The 20,040-nt window shown below is 47.3% G+C and overlaps 1 protein-coding gene across 1 annotated transcript in view; it reads left to right on the top strand.

Annotated features, from left to right (window-relative positions):
• The first annotated feature begins 127 nt into the window (after positions 1–127).
• Positions 128–20,040, top strand: part of SNX30 (sorting nexin family member 30) — a 119,125-nt gene continuing 99,212 nt past the window's right edge. The window contains exon 1 of the mRNA XM_034928863.3: positions 128–526. Within this exon, the coding sequence (XP_034784754.1) occupies positions 371–526 (156 nt within the window). The 5' untranslated portion in view covers positions 128–370. The remainder of the gene's footprint in view (positions 527–20,040) is intronic.

The raw sequence follows: 20,040 nt of genomic DNA, 5'->3' as shown, positions 1-20,040 counted from the left end.
CTCCCTCCCTCCGTCCTTCCTTCCCCACGTGCCCCTTCCCCGCCCTCCCCGCCCCCTCCCGGGCGGCCGCGGCGCCTTGGGGGCGGGGCCGGAGCGGGTGGGCGGCGTGGCTGTGTGGGCTGGGCGCTGCGGCCGTGCTGCCAGCGGACCCGCGGCGGGCTCGGGCGCGGAGCGGGGGCGCGCGGTGCGGAGCGGAGCGTCTGAGCGCCGGCAGAGACCAGCCGGCGGGTGGCGGCGGCCCCCAGCACGGCCGGTGCAAGGCCTCGGGTTAAGCGGCGGCCGAGCGGGGCTCGGCCCGGGGTGCTCGGGGAGCTCGCCGCGGCGGGCAGCAGGAGGAAGCGGCGGCGGCGCGTCCCGAGCGGTGCGCGCCATGGCGGGCGGGCCCCCCAAGGCCCTGCCGTCCACGGGGCCCCACTCCCTGCGCGACATGCCGCACCCGCTGGCCGGCTCCAGCAGCGAGGAGGCCGTGGGTGGTGACAGCACGCCCAGCCCGGACCTGCTGATGGCCCGCAGCTTCGGTGACAAGGTGGGGCGCCTGGGGCCGGGGAGTGGGAGGCTTATTTCGCTCCCCGTGGGGGGGATGATGGATCCGGAGCCTTCGTGGGCCTGGGGCCGCGCCCACCCTGCCGCCCCTTCCCGGGGGACGGGCGTGTCCTGGCCCCGGAGCCCTCGGCGAAGCGTCTCCTCTGCCGCCTCCGCGGGGTCGCAGCCGCAGAGGGACGGGCTTCGCTGCCTGTGACTGGTCGCAAGCACCGGTGACAGCTGGTGGGGAGGGGTCCAGCCTGCGTGTTGGAGCGGGAGGCGTGTGTGCAGGGCAGGGCGCCTGTGTCCTCGGATGGGGTTCCGAGTTCCTCCAGGTGCATCCCTGCAGGCTGAGCTGCTGCATAACTTGTAGCTCCTCCAGTTTCCCGAGACTGCACAGAAAGCAGGAGTTCCTGGCTTTCCGTGCTGGGACCGGGCAGCCCTGGGCTTACAGCGAGAGTCTTCTTCCCCCCAGTCAGTCATGTGGGGAGTGATCTTTGTTTAGGTTTGCTGTTTGTCCTGAGGAGTCACCTGACTCAGACCCCAGCCGGCGGCGGGAGGAGAGCCTCGTTGTGGTTTTCTGTCTGGGGCTCCATTCACCTCCGACGGCCTACCACTCTGTTTAGGTTTGGCAGAGGTTGGTTTTGTGGTTGATGGAAAGAAAGCTCGCCCTTTGACCTTCTTTGTACGGAGGGAGGCTCCAGATTTTCTTAGAGCAGCACAACCCTCCTGCTGCTTGGAGAGACAGCAGAGTCCAGGCAGGGGTAAGGGACGACCTCCTCTCTAGTACCATGGCCATTTCAGCTGTGAAGGAGACTTGAGCAGTGATTGTATCCGCGCTCCTGCCGTCACTTAGTCACTAACTGCAGAAATTAGAATTGTTCTCAGGTCTTGTGATCAAGATTTTCTCTCCCTAGTAAAATACTAAATGAATTCCCCCTTGTCCCAATATTAATGGGAGTAGGGGACCTAACTTTCTTCTCTCGTTAGAGGGGACACCATGTGGTACAGTGAAAAAGGAGTATGAGAAAATATAACCTGCCCACCTTGCAGTCAGAAGGTCACTGAGCACTTAAAATCACTAGAGAGTGCGACTTGATGTACCTTCTGCAGAGGGTTTGTGAAAGCAGGGAGTGAAGTTCCAAAGCATTAGGAACAGGAAAATTAAAAAAGCTAACGGAGGCCAGGTGCAGTGGCTCACACCTGTAATACCAGCACTTTGGGAGGCTGAAGTGGGATGATTGCTCTGAACCAAAAGTTTGAGACCAGCCTGGGCAACATATCGAGACCCCATTTCCACATACGCACACGGCATGGTGGCATGCACCTGTAATCCAGGCTACTCAGGAGGCTGAGGCGGGAGGATTGCTTGAGCCTGGGAGTTCAAGGCTGCAGTGAGCTATGATTGCACCGCTGTACTCCAGCCTGCGCAAGAGAGTGAGACCCTGTCTCCAAAAAATGTTGAATAACTGAATAAATTTGCTTTCTTATCGACAAAAATTGGTCTTAAAATAGTGTAGGAACTGGGGGTTAAACCTCATTTCCTTCTCAGTTCTGTGTGGGACACTGAATTATCTATTGCTGTGTAGCAAATTACCCCAAAACTTATCACCTGGAAATAGTGTCTGTGGGACAATCTGAGTGGTTCTGAATTAGGCCTTTCTTGAGGTTGCAGTCAAGTTGTTGGCTTGGGCTGCAGTCATCTGAAGGCTGGATTAGGGGAGGATCCACTTCTAAGCTCACTCACATGGCTGTTGGCAGGTCTTAGTTACTCTCCATAGGGCTGTTTGATGTGGCAACTGGTTTTTCCCCCCAGAGCAAGTGATCCAAGAGAGCTCAAGACTCTAGCTAGTCTTGTATAACTTATCTTGGAAATGACATGCCTCTGCTGTATTCTGTTGGTCACACAGATTGACACTGGTACAATGTGGGGAGAGGGTGTGAATACCAGGGTGTGCATACCAAGAGGTGGGGATCATTGGGCCATCTTGGAGACTGGCTACTACAGATAGCCATTTAAAATATTTACTTAACGATTCACTCATGGATGATACCTGACTCAGAAGTATGCGCATTTTACTAATAAGCACTTGGAAGACAAATTCCCCGTACCACCAAGATCTGGTTAGTGGTGAAGAAGTCAGTCTCAAGTCTAATTACTGATGGCTTCCTTTAAAGGGTCTGTTCTGTGTAGGAGGGAGAGTCTTGAAGGCATTATTAATTATTGAATATATATGTATTTTTTGAGCAGAGACTTACTCTGTCACCCAGGCTGGAGCGCAGTGGCCTGATCCTGACTCACTGCAACCTCCACCTCCCTGGTCAAAGTGATTCTCGTGTCTCAGCTCCCGTATAGCTGTGATTACAGGCGTGTGCTACGTTGACCAGGTAATTTGTGTATTTTTAGTAGAGACGAGGTTTCGCCATGTTGGCCAGGCTAGTCTCGAACTCCTGGCTTCAAGTGATCTGCCCTCCTCGGCCTCCCAAAGTGCTGGGATTACAAACATGAGCCACTGTGCCTGGCCTAATTATTGAATATTTAATAAATCTCCTAACAGCTGTGGGGAGCATCTAAATGACACCATTCTCAAGGGCCTGATTTATAGTAAGCCACTTTTCCTTAGAGGCTAAGCATTGTAATTTCTTTCTCTGACTAGGAGTAACATTTTCCTTGAATCTTGGCATACACGTATGGTCTCATAACTCTGAAGAAATTTCTGTAGGGAGAAGCTAGCAAGCCACAGAGGTGAGTCAGAGCCAGAAGAAGGAAGCCTTCCCTGTGGCTGGCTTTCTCCTACCTCAGCAGCATGAGGGTCATCAGAGGAGTGTTAGGACAGTTCAGTGCTATGGTCTCTCTTTGAAAAGAAGCCAGTTTTGTCTTGTTAGATACTGGGGTTGTGATCCTGGATGACAGGGATTCTGCATCAGTTCTGGGCCAGGGGAATGAAGGTTTGACAGGCTGATCATAGTACAGGGTTATTACGCAAAGGGGAATTGCTTTCTGAGGGCCCAAGATGGTGCGATGAACAGGGTAGCCTGGTTTCTTGGTCCAGCTGACACTTGTGAATGAACTCTGTAGTGCTTGGGTAGAAGAGAAAGACTAAATATGATGGATTCTCCACCAGTTTCTCAAATTGTTCAAATCATGGTGTGATGCCTCCCTTCATAGGCTCCCAAAGGAGGAATCCTTTCTATCTACCAGAGGTTGCCAGGACTAATTCTTTTGATGCCTGCTAAACTCACTGGGCCTTTTTTTTTTTTTTTTTTTTTTTTTTTTGAGATGGAGTCTCACTCTGTTGCCTAGGCTAGAGTGCAGTGGCGCAGTCTCACTGCAACCTTTGCCTCCTGGGTTCATGTGATTCTCCTGCCTCAGCCTCCTGAGTAGCTGAGATTACAGGTGACTGCCACCACACCTGGCTAATTTTTTTTATCTTTAGTAGAGATGGGGTTTACCATGTTAGCCTGGCTGGTCTCGAACTTCTGACCTCAGATGATCTGCCCACCTCTGCCTCCCAAAGTTCTGGGATTACAGGCGTGAGCCTCACTGGACCTTATATGGCTGTCTCCATCTAAAATGTAAATACATCACTTAGCCTTACTCTCCTTTTTTAACTTTCATCTGCAAATTGCTCCAGGCTGCTTCTCCTCTGACTCAGCCTCTAACTTCTGTGCCCCTCCCCAAACTTAATACTGGATTCTTAAGCCCCATTGTGTGGCTAACACCTCCTCCCACATCCTCAATCTCTTCTCTGAACTCTTCATCTACTTCCTGCCTCCTTAGGTCACTTAGACGTCCTCTGAAGTCTTCAAAATAGAGAAGGCTTTTCCTCCATCCCCTTTTACAAACCAGGCTCTGCTCCTTTGAGGCTCCTGTCATTCTTTTTGTTCGTTCGATACATATTTGAGGGCCTACTATGAGCCAGGCACTGTTCTAGGAACTTGAATAAATTAGCTGAAAACCCTGCCCTCACTGGGTACATTTCAGCAAGTTTGTACTGTATTACACAATAAATGCCATGGAAGGAGGAAAAAGGAGAACTGGCCACGAGGAAGAGGATTGGCAGGCCATGTCGAGAACTTGACATTTGAGCAGACTGGAAGGAGGTGAGGGAGTTAGTGGGTGAGTATCTGGAGAAGAGTGTCCGGGGAGGGACTGGCCGAAGCAGAAGCCGGAAGGCACAGGGCTGGTGTGTCGGGGAGCAGCCTAGAGGCCAGTGTGGCCGGGCAGAGTGAGCATTGGAGAGTTAAAGGCTGGGGGCAGAGAAGGGAGGCGTCAGATTATATTGAATGTGGCCGGTCACCCTGAGGACTTTGGCCTTTACTGCTAGGGCCATGGGGTGGGAAGTTAACATGGGCAGGGGACATTTCAGGGTCTTGAGCAGGAGGGGGGCATAGTTTGATTATATATTGAAAAGGATCACATAGGCTGTTCAATTGAGACTACCTTGAGCATTCCCCTGAATTAATTAGGATTCTTTATTAGTTAAAAAGACATGAGCTGAATGCAAACTAGATACAGGAAAATAAAAATCTACTGGCTCACGTTGCTGAAAAGGCCCAGGTATTTTGGCTTCAGGAATGGCTGGAGCAAGGTATTCCAGTGATGTCGGGGATCTGTCACTTTCCATCTCTTGGCTCTGCTTTCTTCTGTGTCAGCCTTGTTCTCACGCCAGTGAAGGGATATGTTCTATAAACAAGCTTCCCAGCTCCAGCAGAAGGAGAGCACTCCTTTCCTGATAGTTCTGGCCAAAGCTCTGGGCTGGTGTCTCATTGGTCTAAATTGGGTCAGGCGCCTAAACCAGTCTCTGATTCTGATTGCGCAGACTTGAATCAGGTACTTATCTTTGGAATGAGGAAAGGAATTTTTTTAAAATTGGGGAATATATACATGAAGTTTATAACAATGTGTGTATATAAAGAGTAAAAGTTATCTGTACAGTTTAAAGACTAATAAAATGTTCCTACCCCCAGATTAAGATACAGAATATTACAAATATTTTGGAAGCCCCCTCTGTGCCTGGGAAGGGAGGAGGTGGTTTCCAGAGCAAAATCAAGAAATGTTAGACAAGCAGGAAACAAATATCCACTACAGACCTTCCAATACTGTTTTCTTTGTCATTTTCCAACTTCACAGCTTCTCACTCTCATTCATTAAATCTTTAGACCCCAACTTACTGTCTTCTGAAATCATGTCCTCACCACGGGGCTTTAATCATTCACATGGCTGATCTGTCCAACTCTCCAAAATTACCAGTTTCTTGACCTCCTTATCTTTAATCATCCTTTTCTTTTTTTTTTTTTTTTTTGAGATGGAGTCTTGCCCTGTTGCCCAGGCTGTGGTGCAATGGCACGATCTCAGCTCACTGCGATCTCAGCTCACTGTAACCTCTGCCTCCGGGGTTCAAGCGATTTTCCTGCCTCAGCCTCCTGAGTAGCTGGGACTACAGGTGCCCACCACCATGTCCAGCTAATTTTTGTAGTTTTAGTAGAGACGGGGTTTCACCATATTGGCCAGGCTGGTCTCGAACTCCTGACCTCAGGTGATCCGCCTGTCTCGGCCTCCCAAAGTGCTGGGATCACAGGCGTGAGCCACTGCGCCCGGCACCTTCACCTTTTTAACAGTTCATCTGCTCTTTCCCACGGCCGCACCCTGCGTTGTAATAACCTAGAAGCATTCCAGCTCTGAAATAGTGCCACTGGATATTATCACATTTTATTGTGTTTATTTAAGGTATACAACTTGATGTTATGGGATACACATAGATAGTAAAAGTTTACTATAGTGGAGCAAATGAACACAGTCATCATCTCATAGTTAACTCATTTTGTTTTTGTGGCAAGAGCATCTAAATTGACTCATTTAGCATGATTGTCAAGTACAGTACGATTTTATTATTAATAACTCTAGTCCTCATGTTCTACTTTAGATCTCCAGACTTGTACACTCCTCCATATCTGCTATTTTGTATCCATTTACCTACATCTTCCCATTTCCTCTCCCACCTGCCCTTGGTAGCCACTATTTTGTGTTCTTTCTCTATATATTTGAATTTTTTTAAAGATTCCATATGTAAGTGAGATCACTCAGTGTTTTTCTTTCTGTGTCCGGCTTATTGCACTTAGCATAATTTCCTTCAGGCTCATTCACGTTATGGCAAATGACAAGATGTCATTCTTTTTTAGGGCTGAATAATATTCAGTTTTGTGTGTACACACACAGTACAGTTTCTCTATCTGTTCGTCCATTGAGGCCTGCTTAGATTGTTTCTATATCTTGGCTATTGTGAATAATGCTGCAGTGAATGTGGGAGTGCAGATATCTTTATGAGGTGTTGATTTCAGTTCCTTTGGGTATGTGCCCAGAAGAGGGATTGCTGGGTCATATGGTGGTTCTATTTTTAATGTCTTTAGAAACCTCCATACTGTTTTCCATAATGGCTGTACCAATCTACATTCCTAACAGCATTGTACAAAAGTTCCCTTTTCCCCGCATATATCATTTTGTCTCGCTTTCCCCTCCTGGCTTTCCGGGTCTCTGAGTCATTAACAACTGACTATACCTGTTCTGTTCTGTGACCTCTTGGATTCCCCTACCTCCTTTAGATTCCGTGGCCCATCTCCGTGGTTGCTCCTGCCTCTATATTCAGTTCCCTTGCTCTCTTCTTTTTATACCCAGCGTGGATCATTCCATTTGTTCATGTCTTTCATCTACAACCAGGGTTCTCAGGAAGCTCAAGGGTTGCTGCCAATGTAAGTTCACAGGTTTCAGCCACAGCTGGGGCTTCAGTGGTCCTGGACACTCCTTCTTTTCCACAGACCCTCCGTCTGCACAGTGGCTTATCTGAAACTTTTCTCTGCTCCTCATACCCTCCACCCTTCTACTCCACCCTTCCTTCTGCTGATTGCCTCACCTTCCACCTTAGAGAAGATGGAAGCCACCAGAAAGGAACTTCCCTTCTTCAAATTTCAGAATGATCTGACTCCATAGCCATGTTTTCTTTCTGGCCCTTGTTCCAAGGAGAGAGTCTAAGGCTGATTGAGGGTGTAGACCCACCTGCCACCCCCCGTCCTCTTGGAGACCCTGCTCTGTTTGGCCTCCTGACTTACCCCTGTATCTTTGGACTCCCTCTCAACCAGCTCACTCCCATCAATATTTAAACATGCTCAAGTTGCGTTCTCTTTTTTTTTGAGACAGTATCTGGCTTTGTCACCCAGACTGGAGTGCAGTGGCACGATGTTGGCTCGCTGCAACCTCCGCCTCCTGGGCTCAAGAGATTCTCCTGCCTCAGCCTCCTGAGTAGCTGGGACCACAGATGCGCATCACCATGCCTGGCTAATTTTTGTGTTTTTGGTAGAGATGGGGTTTCGCCATGTTGGCCAGGCTGGTCTCGAACTCCTGAGCTCAAGCGATCTGCCCGCATCAGCCTTTCAAAATGCCGAGGTTACAGTTGTGAGCCACCATGCCTGGCCAAGTTGCTCTGATTTTTAAAACACAAAAAGAGTGGCTGGGCATGGTGGCTCTTGCCTGTAATCTCAGCACTTTGGGAGGCCAAGGCAGGAACACTGCTGGAGGCCAGGAGTTTGAGACCAGCCTGGGCAATATAGAGAGACCTTGTCTCTGTTAAACACACACACACACACACACGCACGTGCACACACACAGAGAAAGAGTAAAGGAAGCTCTGCTATGATGTTCTTTTCTCCTCCATCTGGTGCCTTTTTTTTGTGGGGGTGGAGATAAGGTCTTGCTTTGTTGCCCAGGCTGGTCTCGAACTCCTGGCCTCAAGTGATCTTCCTGCCTCAACTTCCCAAAATGCTTGGATTATAGGCCTGAGTCACTGTGCCTGGCCTTGTGCCCTATTTTGTGACTCCTCTTTACAATACACTTTTCTGAAGAGAAGGTTTGCGGCCCTTGCTTCCACTTCCTGACCTCTGACATACTCCTCAGCCTCCTGCTGCCTAGTTTCTGACTCTGTTCTTCAGGGTCCTCAGTGATCTCATTATTGCTAAATCCAGTAGATGCTTTATAGTCCTTATTTTGCCTGACCCCTTGGTAGGTAACACTTGATCCTGTTGATAACCTCCTGCTTGAAATGCTTCCCCTCCACTTCCTGTTTCAAGGTGTGCACACGGGCCAGGCATGGTGGCTCACGCTTGTAATCCTAGCACTTTGGGAGGCCGAGGCAGGCAGATCACAAGGTCAAGAGATCAAGACCATCCTGGCCAACATGGCGAAACCCTGTCTCTACTAAAAATACAAAAAGTTAGCTGGGCATGGTGGCGCACACCTGTAGTCCCAGCTACTTGGGAGGCTGAGGCAGGAGAATCGCTTGAACGGGGGAGGTGGAGGTTGCAGTGAGCTGAGATTGCGCCACTGCACTCTAGCCTGGCGACAGAGCAAGACTCCATCTCAAAAAAAAAAAAAAAAGTTGTTCATGCTGGAATCATGTTGTCTGGATTTGAATCTCAGCCCCACCACTTAGAGTCTTGGTAACAGCAAGTTGTTTAACGTCTCTGAGCCTCAGTTTTCTCATCTGTGAAAAGGGGATAACAGACGTGCCCATGTCACTGGGTTGATAGGAAGACCCAGCGAGTTCGTAGAGTAGTGGGTGATGTATATAGCGAACCTTTAAGAAATGGGAGGTGGTGGTGGTGGTTATTCCTTGATATTGTACTCTCCACATTTCTTTCTACATTTTGGCCTATGCTTTGTCAATTTCTATATTAGTTGAGGTCTGATCAGGGAATAAAAGCCAGTGAAGTTATTTCAAACAGAGAGACTATAATACAAGGAGTTAGTTGCATAGGTGATAGATGGTAAGTTGACCCAGAGAGTAGCAATAGCAGGAAGTTGCTGTTACCCTCAGGACTGGAGGGTTAGGGGAAGAGGCGAAGTTAAGTAGAACCCAGGAGCTTCTGTGAGAACTAGACCTGTGGCAGGGTCATTGAGCAGGAGCTGGGACCTCAGAGGAAGGGGGCCCTGGAGGGGAGGCAGCCGCTGCCAGGGGCACGATCTGAGGCAGAGAGCAGGGGTTGGGCTGGGACAGAAATACCCTGGCTTGTCTCCTCATCCTTCCCATTCTGGTCTAACATCAATATCTTATATTAGCCAAAATAGCATCCCTGGTGGATGTGTGACCCTAACAGAGCCAGGCAGTCTTTCCTGAGATTTATGAGATGGATGATGGGGGAAAGAATGTCTTGCCTTTCTACTAGATTGTGAATGGTCATGTCCTTCAATGCAGAGAGTGCTTGGCTTAAGAATGAAGCCAGAGGGAAGTAGAGCTAGGAGAGGAAGAGGGGCAAGATCATTTGAGTTCAGGATCCGACTGTGCCAGCTGTGCCTGAAGTTAGAACGGGTTCCTGGTTATAGAGGATCATAAATTCCCTTTTGTTAATACTGTTTTCAATTTGGTTTGCCACTTGAAACTTAAATTACCAATACCGTGACCTTAAAATATGACTTGAAAATTGGGTTTTACCTGAGGAGTAGGGAGAATGGGGTGTTTATTCCTATTGGCAGCCCCACTAGCTGGGGGTATGTCTGCAGATCAGCTGAGGTCGCAGAGGTTGTGTTTTCACCAGGTCCGTGAAGTTGGAGGGGGCTTTCAGATGTGGGGTGGGAAAAGCCCCAAGGTGAAGGGCAGAGACAGGAAAGACCTGTGGCCGCTGGAGGAGGACTGAATTGGGTCATGCGTTGGGAGTGGGTTTTGAGAGTCTAGAGGTGGAGATTAGTGAGAGACGAGGTGGGTAGACAGGTCAGGAGGTTAATGAGACTGTTTTGAGTGCTGTGATGTGGAGGTTAGCTTTTATTCTTTCAGCAGTAGCTAGTCCTAGAGGGCGTGGTTTTGTTTGTTTGTTTGTTTGTTTTTGAGACGGAGTCTCGCTCTGTCATCCAGGCTGGGGTGCAGTGGTGTTATCTTGACTCACTGCAACCTCCCTCTCCTGCGTTCAAGCGATTCTCCTGCCTCAGCCTCCCGAGTAGCTGGGTTTACAGGTGCATGCCACCACGCCAGGCTAATTTTAGTATTTTTAGTAGAGATGGGGTTTCACCATGTTGGCTAGGCTGGTCTCAAACTCCTGACTTCAGGTGATCCACCCTCCTTGGCCTCCCAGAGTGCTAGGATTACAGGTGTGAGCCACTGCTCCCGGCCCCAAGAGGGTTTTTGAGCAGGGGGATGTGTGATCAGGGCTTGGGATGGGGAAAGACCAGCAGTGAAAGAGGTAAGATAGGAAGAATTAACCTGGTTTTGGTTGGACTTGTTGCCTGGCAAGAGAAAGATTAGAAAATATAAAGATGACAGATTTTGGTGTAGTGGGGGTGACTGACTAGAAAGTCCAGGAGATTGATGCTGAACAGTGGTGCCGTCTTTGAGAGGGGGGCGCAGACCGGGAAGCACATGTGCGAGTGAAGTGTAAAGATGACGTGGACATGGTTTCAAGTCAGGCATTCAGGACAGAGGATGCCTGAAGGCCACTGTTGCAAGCCTACTCAAACTTCAAGGCTCAAACAAATGCTGCCTCCAGGAAGCTCTTTTTTATTAAATAGATGTATAATCCCAGTAGATCCAAATAGAGATTGGAATAGAAGATGGAGAGGTTTGAGGTCAGAATTTAGACAAAGTGCATATTGACAATAAAATAGGGGGTAGGATGTCATCGCAGTTTGAAAATCAAGTGTTAGTGAAGGCCACTGGGAGGAAGGCCGGTGTTCCACGATAAATGAGAGCCTCTCAAAGTAAAATAAGTACATAAACAACAGCCTGGCCAACAGGCGCTGATTGATGTATGAGCAATGGGGTTTGTTTACTAGACATTAGAGGACTCATATGCTGTCTTATGTCTGCCTTGCCCCATAGAATTCTTCATTTTGGCAGCCAGCGCAGGGATCAGGAATTGTTGTTTGTGTGAATTTTTGTGTGTGTGTTGGTGGGGGGAAGTGGGATAGTGGAAAAGGTGTTTGGGGGTTCCTGCTTGAGAAGGGGCACAGAGGCGGGAAAAGCACACAGCGTGTTTGGGTGGCCGAGTGCAGGCGCTTTTCAAAACCCCTATAGCTCGTGAGCATATGCTACATACCTGGCTCTGTGCTACATGCTGGGGCTGTAGAGAAAGATAAAAAAGATCTCTCCCCTGAGAGGTTAATGGTCCAGTGAAGAAGAGAGACACATCAACAGATGGTTGCGGTAGCATGTGAAAAATGCTGCATGTATTTACTTAGCTCTGTGGCCTTGGGCAAGTTTCTTAACCTTGTAATGCCTCTGTTTCCCCTATCTAAAATTTGGATTATCTTACAGGGGGATTCTGAAGCTTAGTTGAGTGTTTAGTGTCTGGGACACAGTAAAGACCACAGCAATGCTAAGTTTTGTTGTTGCCTTAGAAGCAGACCCTGAGAAAGCATTTAATCTCCCATAGTTCGTTTGAGAGGTGAAGGAACTGGCATTAGAGGAGCAAGGCAGTGAGACAGGGAAGGGAAGGCAATCAGCAGAGGCGACGTTACCAAGCCAGTTTCCACTGAGCAGAGCTGGAGCTTTACCCCACAGAGGAAGCCGTTGGGAGCCAGCATGGAGCACGAGCCTCAGTTATTCCCACTCCAGGTGAGGAAGCTGGGGTCTTCAAACAGCAGCTCTCTTTACTCATTGGTTGACGGCTGCTTGGGTGGGGTGTTTGGACATGAATTACCAGGTGCTTTCTAGCCTGCCCCATGGGTGGGCAAAGGAGGTTCAGTGGCCAGGGGAAGCGGTCAGGCCAAGACATGCAGATGCTGGTAGGTGGAAGTCAGACCAGTGGGCACTGAAGTGTGATCAGGGTGAGGGGTTGTATGGGTGGGGCACTGACAGCATCTGCTACAGTTTATATATGTATATATATATATTTTAGAGATGGGGCCTTGCTCTGTTGCCCAGGCTGGAGTATAGTGGCATAATCTTGGCTCCTACAGCCTCAAAATCCTCCTGAGCTTAAGTGATCCTTCTGCCTCAGCCTCCTGAGTAGTCCTCAGCTCCTGACCAGTCTTAGCTCCTAGTGGTGTATGGTGTGCCTTGCTATTTAAATTTTGTGTGTGTGTGTGTGTGTGTGTGTGTGTGTGTGTGTGTGTGTGTGTGTGTGTGTGTAGAGAGGCGTCTCACTATGTTGCCCAGGCTGGTCTTGAGCTTCTGGCTTCAAGCGATCCTGCTACTTCGGCCTCCCAAAGTGCTGGGATTATAGATGTGAGCCACTATACCTGGCCCAGTTATTATGTTTTTTAAAAGAATTATTTGTTAAACCTGAGTGACAGGCCGGGCGCCGTGGCTCATGCCTGTAATCCCAGCATTTTGGGAGGCCGAGGAGGGTGGATTACGAGGTCAGGAGATCGAGACCATCCTGGCCAACATGGTGAAACCACGTCTCTACTAAAAATACAAAAATTAGCTGGGCATGGCGGCGCATGCCTGTAATCCCAGCTACTTGGGAGGCTGAGGCAGGAGAATCGCTTGAACCAGGGAGTTGGAGATTGCAGTGAGCCGAGATTGTGCCACTGCACTCCAGCCTGGTGACAGAGTGAGACTCTGACTAAAAAAAAAAAAAAAAAATTATTTGTTTAAATTTACAGGGTACCTATGTAATTTTGTTACATGGATAGATTGTGTAGTGAAATCCAGTGCTTTTAGGGTACCCATCACCCAAATAATGTATATTGTACTCAATAATTTCACATCACCCACCCCTCTTCCATTTCCTCCACCCTTTCGAGTCTTCTTTGTCATTCCATGCCCTATGTCCATGTAGATGATGAAAGTTATGTATAGGGAAAAAAGTAGGGTGAGACCTTGCTTTGGAGGATGGTGGCTTTTCCAAAGAAGATGATGTTTGAGCTGGAGAACGAAGGAATACATGTCTTACAAATGGACAGAAGGAAGAGCAACTCAGGCGGAAGAACCAGCACATACTAAAGCTTAGCAGTGTCAAGTGATGCACGCACAGCGAGCAAGGGGATTGATGAGGCTGGAAAGGTTGGTAGGGTCCTGGCTGTGGTCTGTAGTGGCAAATAGTAAGGACTTTAACCTGAGTAATCGGGAGACCAATTAAGTGTTTGTCGTCGTTGTTGTTGTTGCTGTTTTTTAAAGAGATGGGGTCTCACTCTTTTGGCCAGGGTGGAGGAAGGCAGTGGCACAATCATAGTTTACTAGAACTCCAGGGCTTAAGCAATCCTCCTACCTCAGCCTACTGAGTAGCTTGGACTGTGGGCATGTGTCACTGTGCCTGGCTAATCTTTTCATTCCAATCAAGTGTTTTAAGCAGGGGAGGAGCAGGGCCGTGTTTGGGGTTAGAGTCACTGATCAAGAACTAGCTGGGATTGGGTGGGTGGAGCCTGGCGGCAAGGAGTCCAAGAAGAAGGCTGTTGCAGTGGGAGGTTGGGGGAGGCAGTTTCAGTAGGGCTTTGGCTCACTGGATTCAGAGAGTGTACTGGTTAGTGGTTTTGCTTGCAAATAATGGATATCTAGCTTGCATTAACTTAGCAAAAAGGTGAGCCTATAGACAGGCTTGCTTTAACGTAGGAGTAAGCTGGAACCAGGGGTCTGAATGCTACTGAGGGTCGGCTTTATTCTCTCAGACTAACATCATCGATGTAGGGGGAATTGTGGCAGCGCGCCTCCCTCACATTGCACAGCTGTGCCTCCAGAAAGGGAGTGAGTCTATCTTCCCAGGGGAAAAGGTCAGGGAGACCTGGCTTGGGTCACGTGCCTACCTTTAGGCTGATCAACTGAGCTCAACCTGGGCCAATCAACAGTGGCTGGGGGAGGAGACTGAAACAGTAAGGAAGTCCCAATTCCAGCTACCGGGTTCAGAAGCAGCTGTGAGGTGTGCAGGACAAACAGTGAAAGATCACTGTGGAAGAGACTCTAGGGTCACTGGCTTTAGGAACTGGCTGAATGATGGCAAGAATAGAACAGGAATTTGAGGAAAAGTAGGTCAAAAATTATAGATTTTCTAAGGCATATATGCTTTTTACAAATTGTGATATACTTCACATACCATAAAATTCACCCTTTTAAAGCATACACTTTAGTGGTTTTGAATATATTCACAAGATAATGCAACGGTCACTGCTATCTAATTCCAGAACATTTTCATCATCTCAAAAAGATACCCCATACCTATGAGCAAACACTGTCCATTTTCCCTATTCCCAGCCCCTGGCAACTGCTAATCTGCCATCTGTCTCTGGAGTTTTCCTATTCTGGACATTTCATATAAATGGAATCATACAATATGTGTGGCCTTCCGTGCCTGGCTTCTTTCAGTTAATCTAGTGTCTGAAAGCCTCCTCCATGTTGTATGTATCAGTACTTCATTCCTTTCCCTTTCCAGCTTTATTGAAGTATGATTGACAAAAATTGTATAGACTTAAGATGTACAACATGTTTTGATACACTTAAATATTGTGAAATGATTACCACAATTAAGCTAGCTAAACATATCCATCACCTCACATAATTGCCTTTTTGTGGTGAGAACACTTTAAATCTATTTTCTTTTTTTCTTTTTGAGATGGAGTCTCACTCTGTTGCCCAGGCTGGAGTGCAGTGGCGCGATCTCAGCTCACTGCAACCTCTGCCTCCTGGGTTCAAGCGATTCTCCTGCCTCAGCCTCCCGAGTAGCTGGGAATACAGGTGCACACCACCATGTCTGGCTGATTTTTGTATTTTTAGTAGAGATGGGGTTTCACCATGTTAGCTAGGATGGTCTCGATCTCCTGACCTCGTAATCCACCCACCTCGGCCTCCCAAAGTGCTGGGATTACAGGTGTGAGCCACCACGCCCAGCCTAGATCTATTTTCTTAGCAGATTTTAAGTATAAAATACATTATAGTCACCATGCCGTATATTAGGTCTCCAGAACTTATTCATCCTGTCATGGAAAATTCACACTTCTTGACCAGTATCTCTCCTTTTCCTCCACCCCTCCAGTGTTACTTCATTCCTTTTTATGGGTGAATAATACTTCATTTTATGGATATACCACATTTTGTTTATTCATCCATTGATGGACATTGGGTTGTTTCCTAAGCACATGTACTTTTTTTTTCCCAAAGAAAAGACATTAAATACAATTTATGACTTTTCTACAATAATTTTGACATTTGAGGTTAATGGTAATTTTAGATATGAATGTACAATAAGATGGTGTTAAGTACCCCGGCTTGTTTTTAATCATCTTAACCATTTTTAAGTATACAGTTGAGTAGTGTTAAGTATATTCACATTGTTGTGCAACAGATCTCCAGAACTTTTTCATCTTGCAAAACTGAAATTCTATATCCATTAAATGACTGCTGCCATTCTCTGTCTTCCCCAGCCCTAGGTCATTACCTTTCCACTTTGTTTCTATTGTTTTGAATACTTTAGATTCCTCCTGTAAATAGAATTGTCAATATTTGTCTTTTTGTGACTGGCTTATTTCACTTAGCATAACATCCTTAAGGCTCATCCATGCTGTAGCATGTGACAGGATTTCCATCTTTTTTAAGGCTGAATAGTATTTCATTGTGTATATGTATCACATTTTCTTAACCCATTTTTCTGATGGACATTAGGTTGCTTTTGCCTCTTGGCTATTGTGAACAATGCTGCAATGAACATGGTTATGCAAATATCTCTTTGAGACCTTCTTTTGGATATGGATATATACCTAGAAGGGGATTGGCAGATCATGTGATAACCTGTTTTTAATTTTTTGAGGACTCGTCATACTGTTTTCCAAAGCAGTTGCACCATTTTACAATCCTGCCAACAGTGTATACAAGGGTTCTGTTTTCTCCATGTCTTTGCCAACACTAATTCTTTTCTTTTTTTTTTTTTTTTGATAGTAGTTATTCTAGAAAGTGTGGGGTTATATCTCATTGCAGTTTTGGTTTGCAGTTTTCTGATGTTCAATATATTTTCATACGCTTATTGGCCATTTATATGTCATCTTTGGAGAAGTGTCCATTCAAGTCCCCTGCCCATTTTAAAATTGGGTCTTTTAAAACTGTTATTGAAGTTGTTTATATATTCTCAGTATTAGCCCCTTCTCAGATATATGTTTTGCAAGCATTTTCTCCCATTCTGTAAGTGCCTTTTTACTCTGTTGGTTGTGTCCTTTGGACAAAACATAAGTTTTTAGGTTTGCCTGTTTTTGCTTTTGCTGTCTGTGCTTTTGATATCATATCTATTGCCAACTTCAGTGTCATGAAGCTTTTCCCCTATGTTTTTTTTCCTAGGAGTTTTATGGTTTTAGGTCTGATGTTTAGGTCTTTATTTTAAGTTACTTTTTATTTTATTTTTTACTTTTTTGAGACAGCGTCTCACTCTGTCGCCCAGGCTGGAGTGCAGTGATGCGATCTCGGCTCACTGCAGCCTCAACCTCCCAGGCTCAAGTGATCCTCCCATCTCAGCCTCCTGAGTAGCTGGGACCACAGGCTTGTGCCACCGTATCCAGCTAATTTTATTTATTTATTTATTTTTTGTAGAGACAGGGTTTCCCTATGTTGTCCATGCTGGTCTCAAAACTCCTGAACTCAAGTGATCCTCCCACCTTGGCCTCCCAAAGTATTGAGATTACAGATGTGAGCCATTTTGTCTAGCCAGCCACTGTTCTTTAATGTTGCTCTTCATTTCCGTTGTTGATATCCTAATTGGATGTATGATTATCTAAATGGTTTTCCTGGCTTTCATTCAGTCAGGCCCTCCTCTCCCATCCAGTCTGTTCTGAGTACTGTAGCCAGAATCCACCTTCATAAAGTGCTGCCTTGTATGGATCATTCCCATCTTTGGAGATCTGCATTGACTCCCCATTGCTTACGCAGTAATGGTCCAGGTCCTTAGCCTGGCCTTCTGTGATCAGGTACCTGTTTACCTCCCTGGTGCCCTCCTGGGAAGTTACGTCTCTGCCAAGTGATTTTCCTCGTGAGCTGCCTGGAATGTCATGCAAATTCTTGCTTTCCCACCCGTGCTAAGCTCATCCTCCTCTCGATGTTTCCAGCCGACATCTATTGCTTTAGAACCTCGCTACTTAATGTGTGGCCCCATAGGTGAGTGGCATTGACATCACCTGAGAGCTCATAGAAACTGCAGACTCTCAGACCTAATTCAGGACACAGAGATTCAGAATCTGCATTTTGACATGATCCCTAAGTGATTTGTGTGCACATTAAACATTGAGAAACACTGTCTTAGAACAAGGTTATCAGTCTTGGCTAAGCATTCAGATCCTCCAAAGATCTCTTAGACAATATTGATGCCTGGTCCCTACCTCAAGAAATTTAGATCTAATAGGATGGCCCAGGGAGCAGTATTTTTTTTTTTTTTTTGTAAAGTTTCTTTAGATAATTCTTTCTTCTTCTTCTTTTTTTTTTTTTTTTTTTGAGACGGTCTTGCTGTTGTTGCCTAGGCTAGAGTGCAATGGTACGATCTTGGCTTGCTGCAGCCTCCGTCTCCCAGGTTCAAGTGATTCTCCTGCCTCAGCCTCCCAAGTAGCTGGGATTACGGGCACCCGCCACCACGCCGGCTAATTTTTTTGTATTTTTAGTAGAGATGGGTTTCACCATGTTGGCCAGGCTGGTCTCGAACTCCCAACCTCGTTATCCGCCCACTTCAGCCTCCCAAAGTGCTGAGACTACAGGTGTGAGCCACCATGATAATTCTAATGGGCAGCCAAGATTGAGATCAGTTGACTTAGGAGAATTCTCTAATTCACTCAGAGGAAGTTCACTATCAGACAAGCATGCCTTCAGCTTTTCTCATTCAGCCTTGCCCAGTAGGTGTAGTTTCATATATGACTAATGGTACAAACACCTGTGGAGGCAATTTGGCAACATATATCAAAATTACGAATACGTATGTTTCTTTTGATTCAACAAGTTCTTTTCTGTTTTTGTCTGTCCTGCGGATAAACTAGCATGTGAAGGGAGAAGGCTTTCTTTCCTCTAGACCTCTAGTTAACATCATTCAAGACCTCTACATTGAGGTCGTTTCTGTCTTTTGATCCTCCCTTCACTTGCAGAAGTGCTTGGCTGCATAGCATCCTGGGCTGTGGGGCTGGCACTTGGCATCACTTCTCCATCACTGCAGTGCCATCCTGCAGGAAAATGTCCACTTCCCCAAGAGCTTGATGCCAGGAGTCTCCACTACTGTGGGTGCAGCCATGTCCATGCAGTCATCCTGAGGGCACAACTAAGGCATCTCTGTAGCTTGGCATAGACCAGGCACCACCCTGGCACAGACAGGAAGAGCTGAATCTTCACTTGGCTTCTGGGATTCCACTCACTGTTGGTTCCTTATGTACCTTACTGGCTGTTCCTCCTCTGTCTCTTTGGCTGGTTCCGTCTCATCTCCCTAGCTCTAAATGTTGGACTGCTCTAGGACTCCATTCTGATATGGCCTCTCTTCATCTGCATGGTGTCCCTAAGCAATCTCATCCAGCCTCACACATCTACACACTGATAACTCCAGGCCAGAAACCTCTCTCCTGAATTCCAAATTCCTGTCTCCCACTGCCTTCTTGATGTTTAACCCTGCATCTCCAACAGGCATGTCAAGCTAGTTATCTAGCTCACTCTTAATTCCAAGGATAAGCCTTGGAATTAGCCTCGGCTCTTCCCTTTTTCATCCCATACCTAAGCCATCAGCAAGTCCTTCTGAAATATCATGTCCAGAATCTCATCACTTCTCACTCTCTCCACTGCTGCTACCCTGACTGCTGTCATCCCCTCTTGCCTGCATTACTGTACCAGCCGCCTGACTAGTCTTCCTGCTTCCACCTTCCCACCTTCAGTCATTTATCCAGGCAGCAACCGGAGGGATTATTTAAAACATAAGAAACATCAGTCGCATCATGTCTCTCGCTTTTTAAATTTAATTAATTAATTAATTAATTTTTGAGATGGAGTCTCTGTTGGCCAGGCTGGAGTGTTGTGGTGCGGTTTCGACTCACTGCAACCTCTGTCTCCTGGGTGCAAGCGATTCTCCTGCCTCAGCCTCCCGAGTAGCTGGGATTACAGGCATCTGCCACCACACCCGACTAATTTTTTGTATTTTTAGTAGAGATGGGGTTTCACCATGTTGGCCAGGCTGGTCTTGAACTCCCGACCTTGTGATCTGCCCACCTCGGCCCCCCCCAAAGTGCTGGGATTACAGGTATGAGCCACTGCGCCTGGCCTGTTTTTTGCTTTTGCTTGAAACCATCCAGAGACTTCTCAGTTCTCACACATTCCCCTCAAATCCTCCATGGGCTCCAAGTACATGGGTAATCCGGCTCTGCTGCTTCTCTGGCCTCCGTCCACTTCTCTCTCCCCCTGCCCACTCCCTTGCCTCAGGCCTTTTGGCCCAGACAGCCTGCAGGCTTGTTCATCTATTTCATTCAGGCCTCCCCCAACCTCCCTGTATAAACTAGTAGCAGCCCCTGGCCGGGCGCGGTGGCTCACGCCTGTAATCCCAGCACTTTGGGAGGCCGAGGCAGGCGGATCACGAGGTCAAGAGATAGAGACCATCCTGGCCAAC

The sequence above is a fragment of the Pan paniscus genome, chromosome 11, assembly GCF_029289425.2.
Source record: "Pan paniscus chromosome 11, NHGRI_mPanPan1-v2.0_pri, whole genome shotgun sequence".
In the NCBI taxonomy this organism is placed as follows: Eukaryota; Metazoa; Chordata; class Mammalia; order Primates; family Hominidae; genus Pan; species Pan paniscus.
The sequence above is the reverse complement of the archived record's forward strand: the minus strand, read 5'-3'. Positions and strand labels throughout refer to the sequence as shown.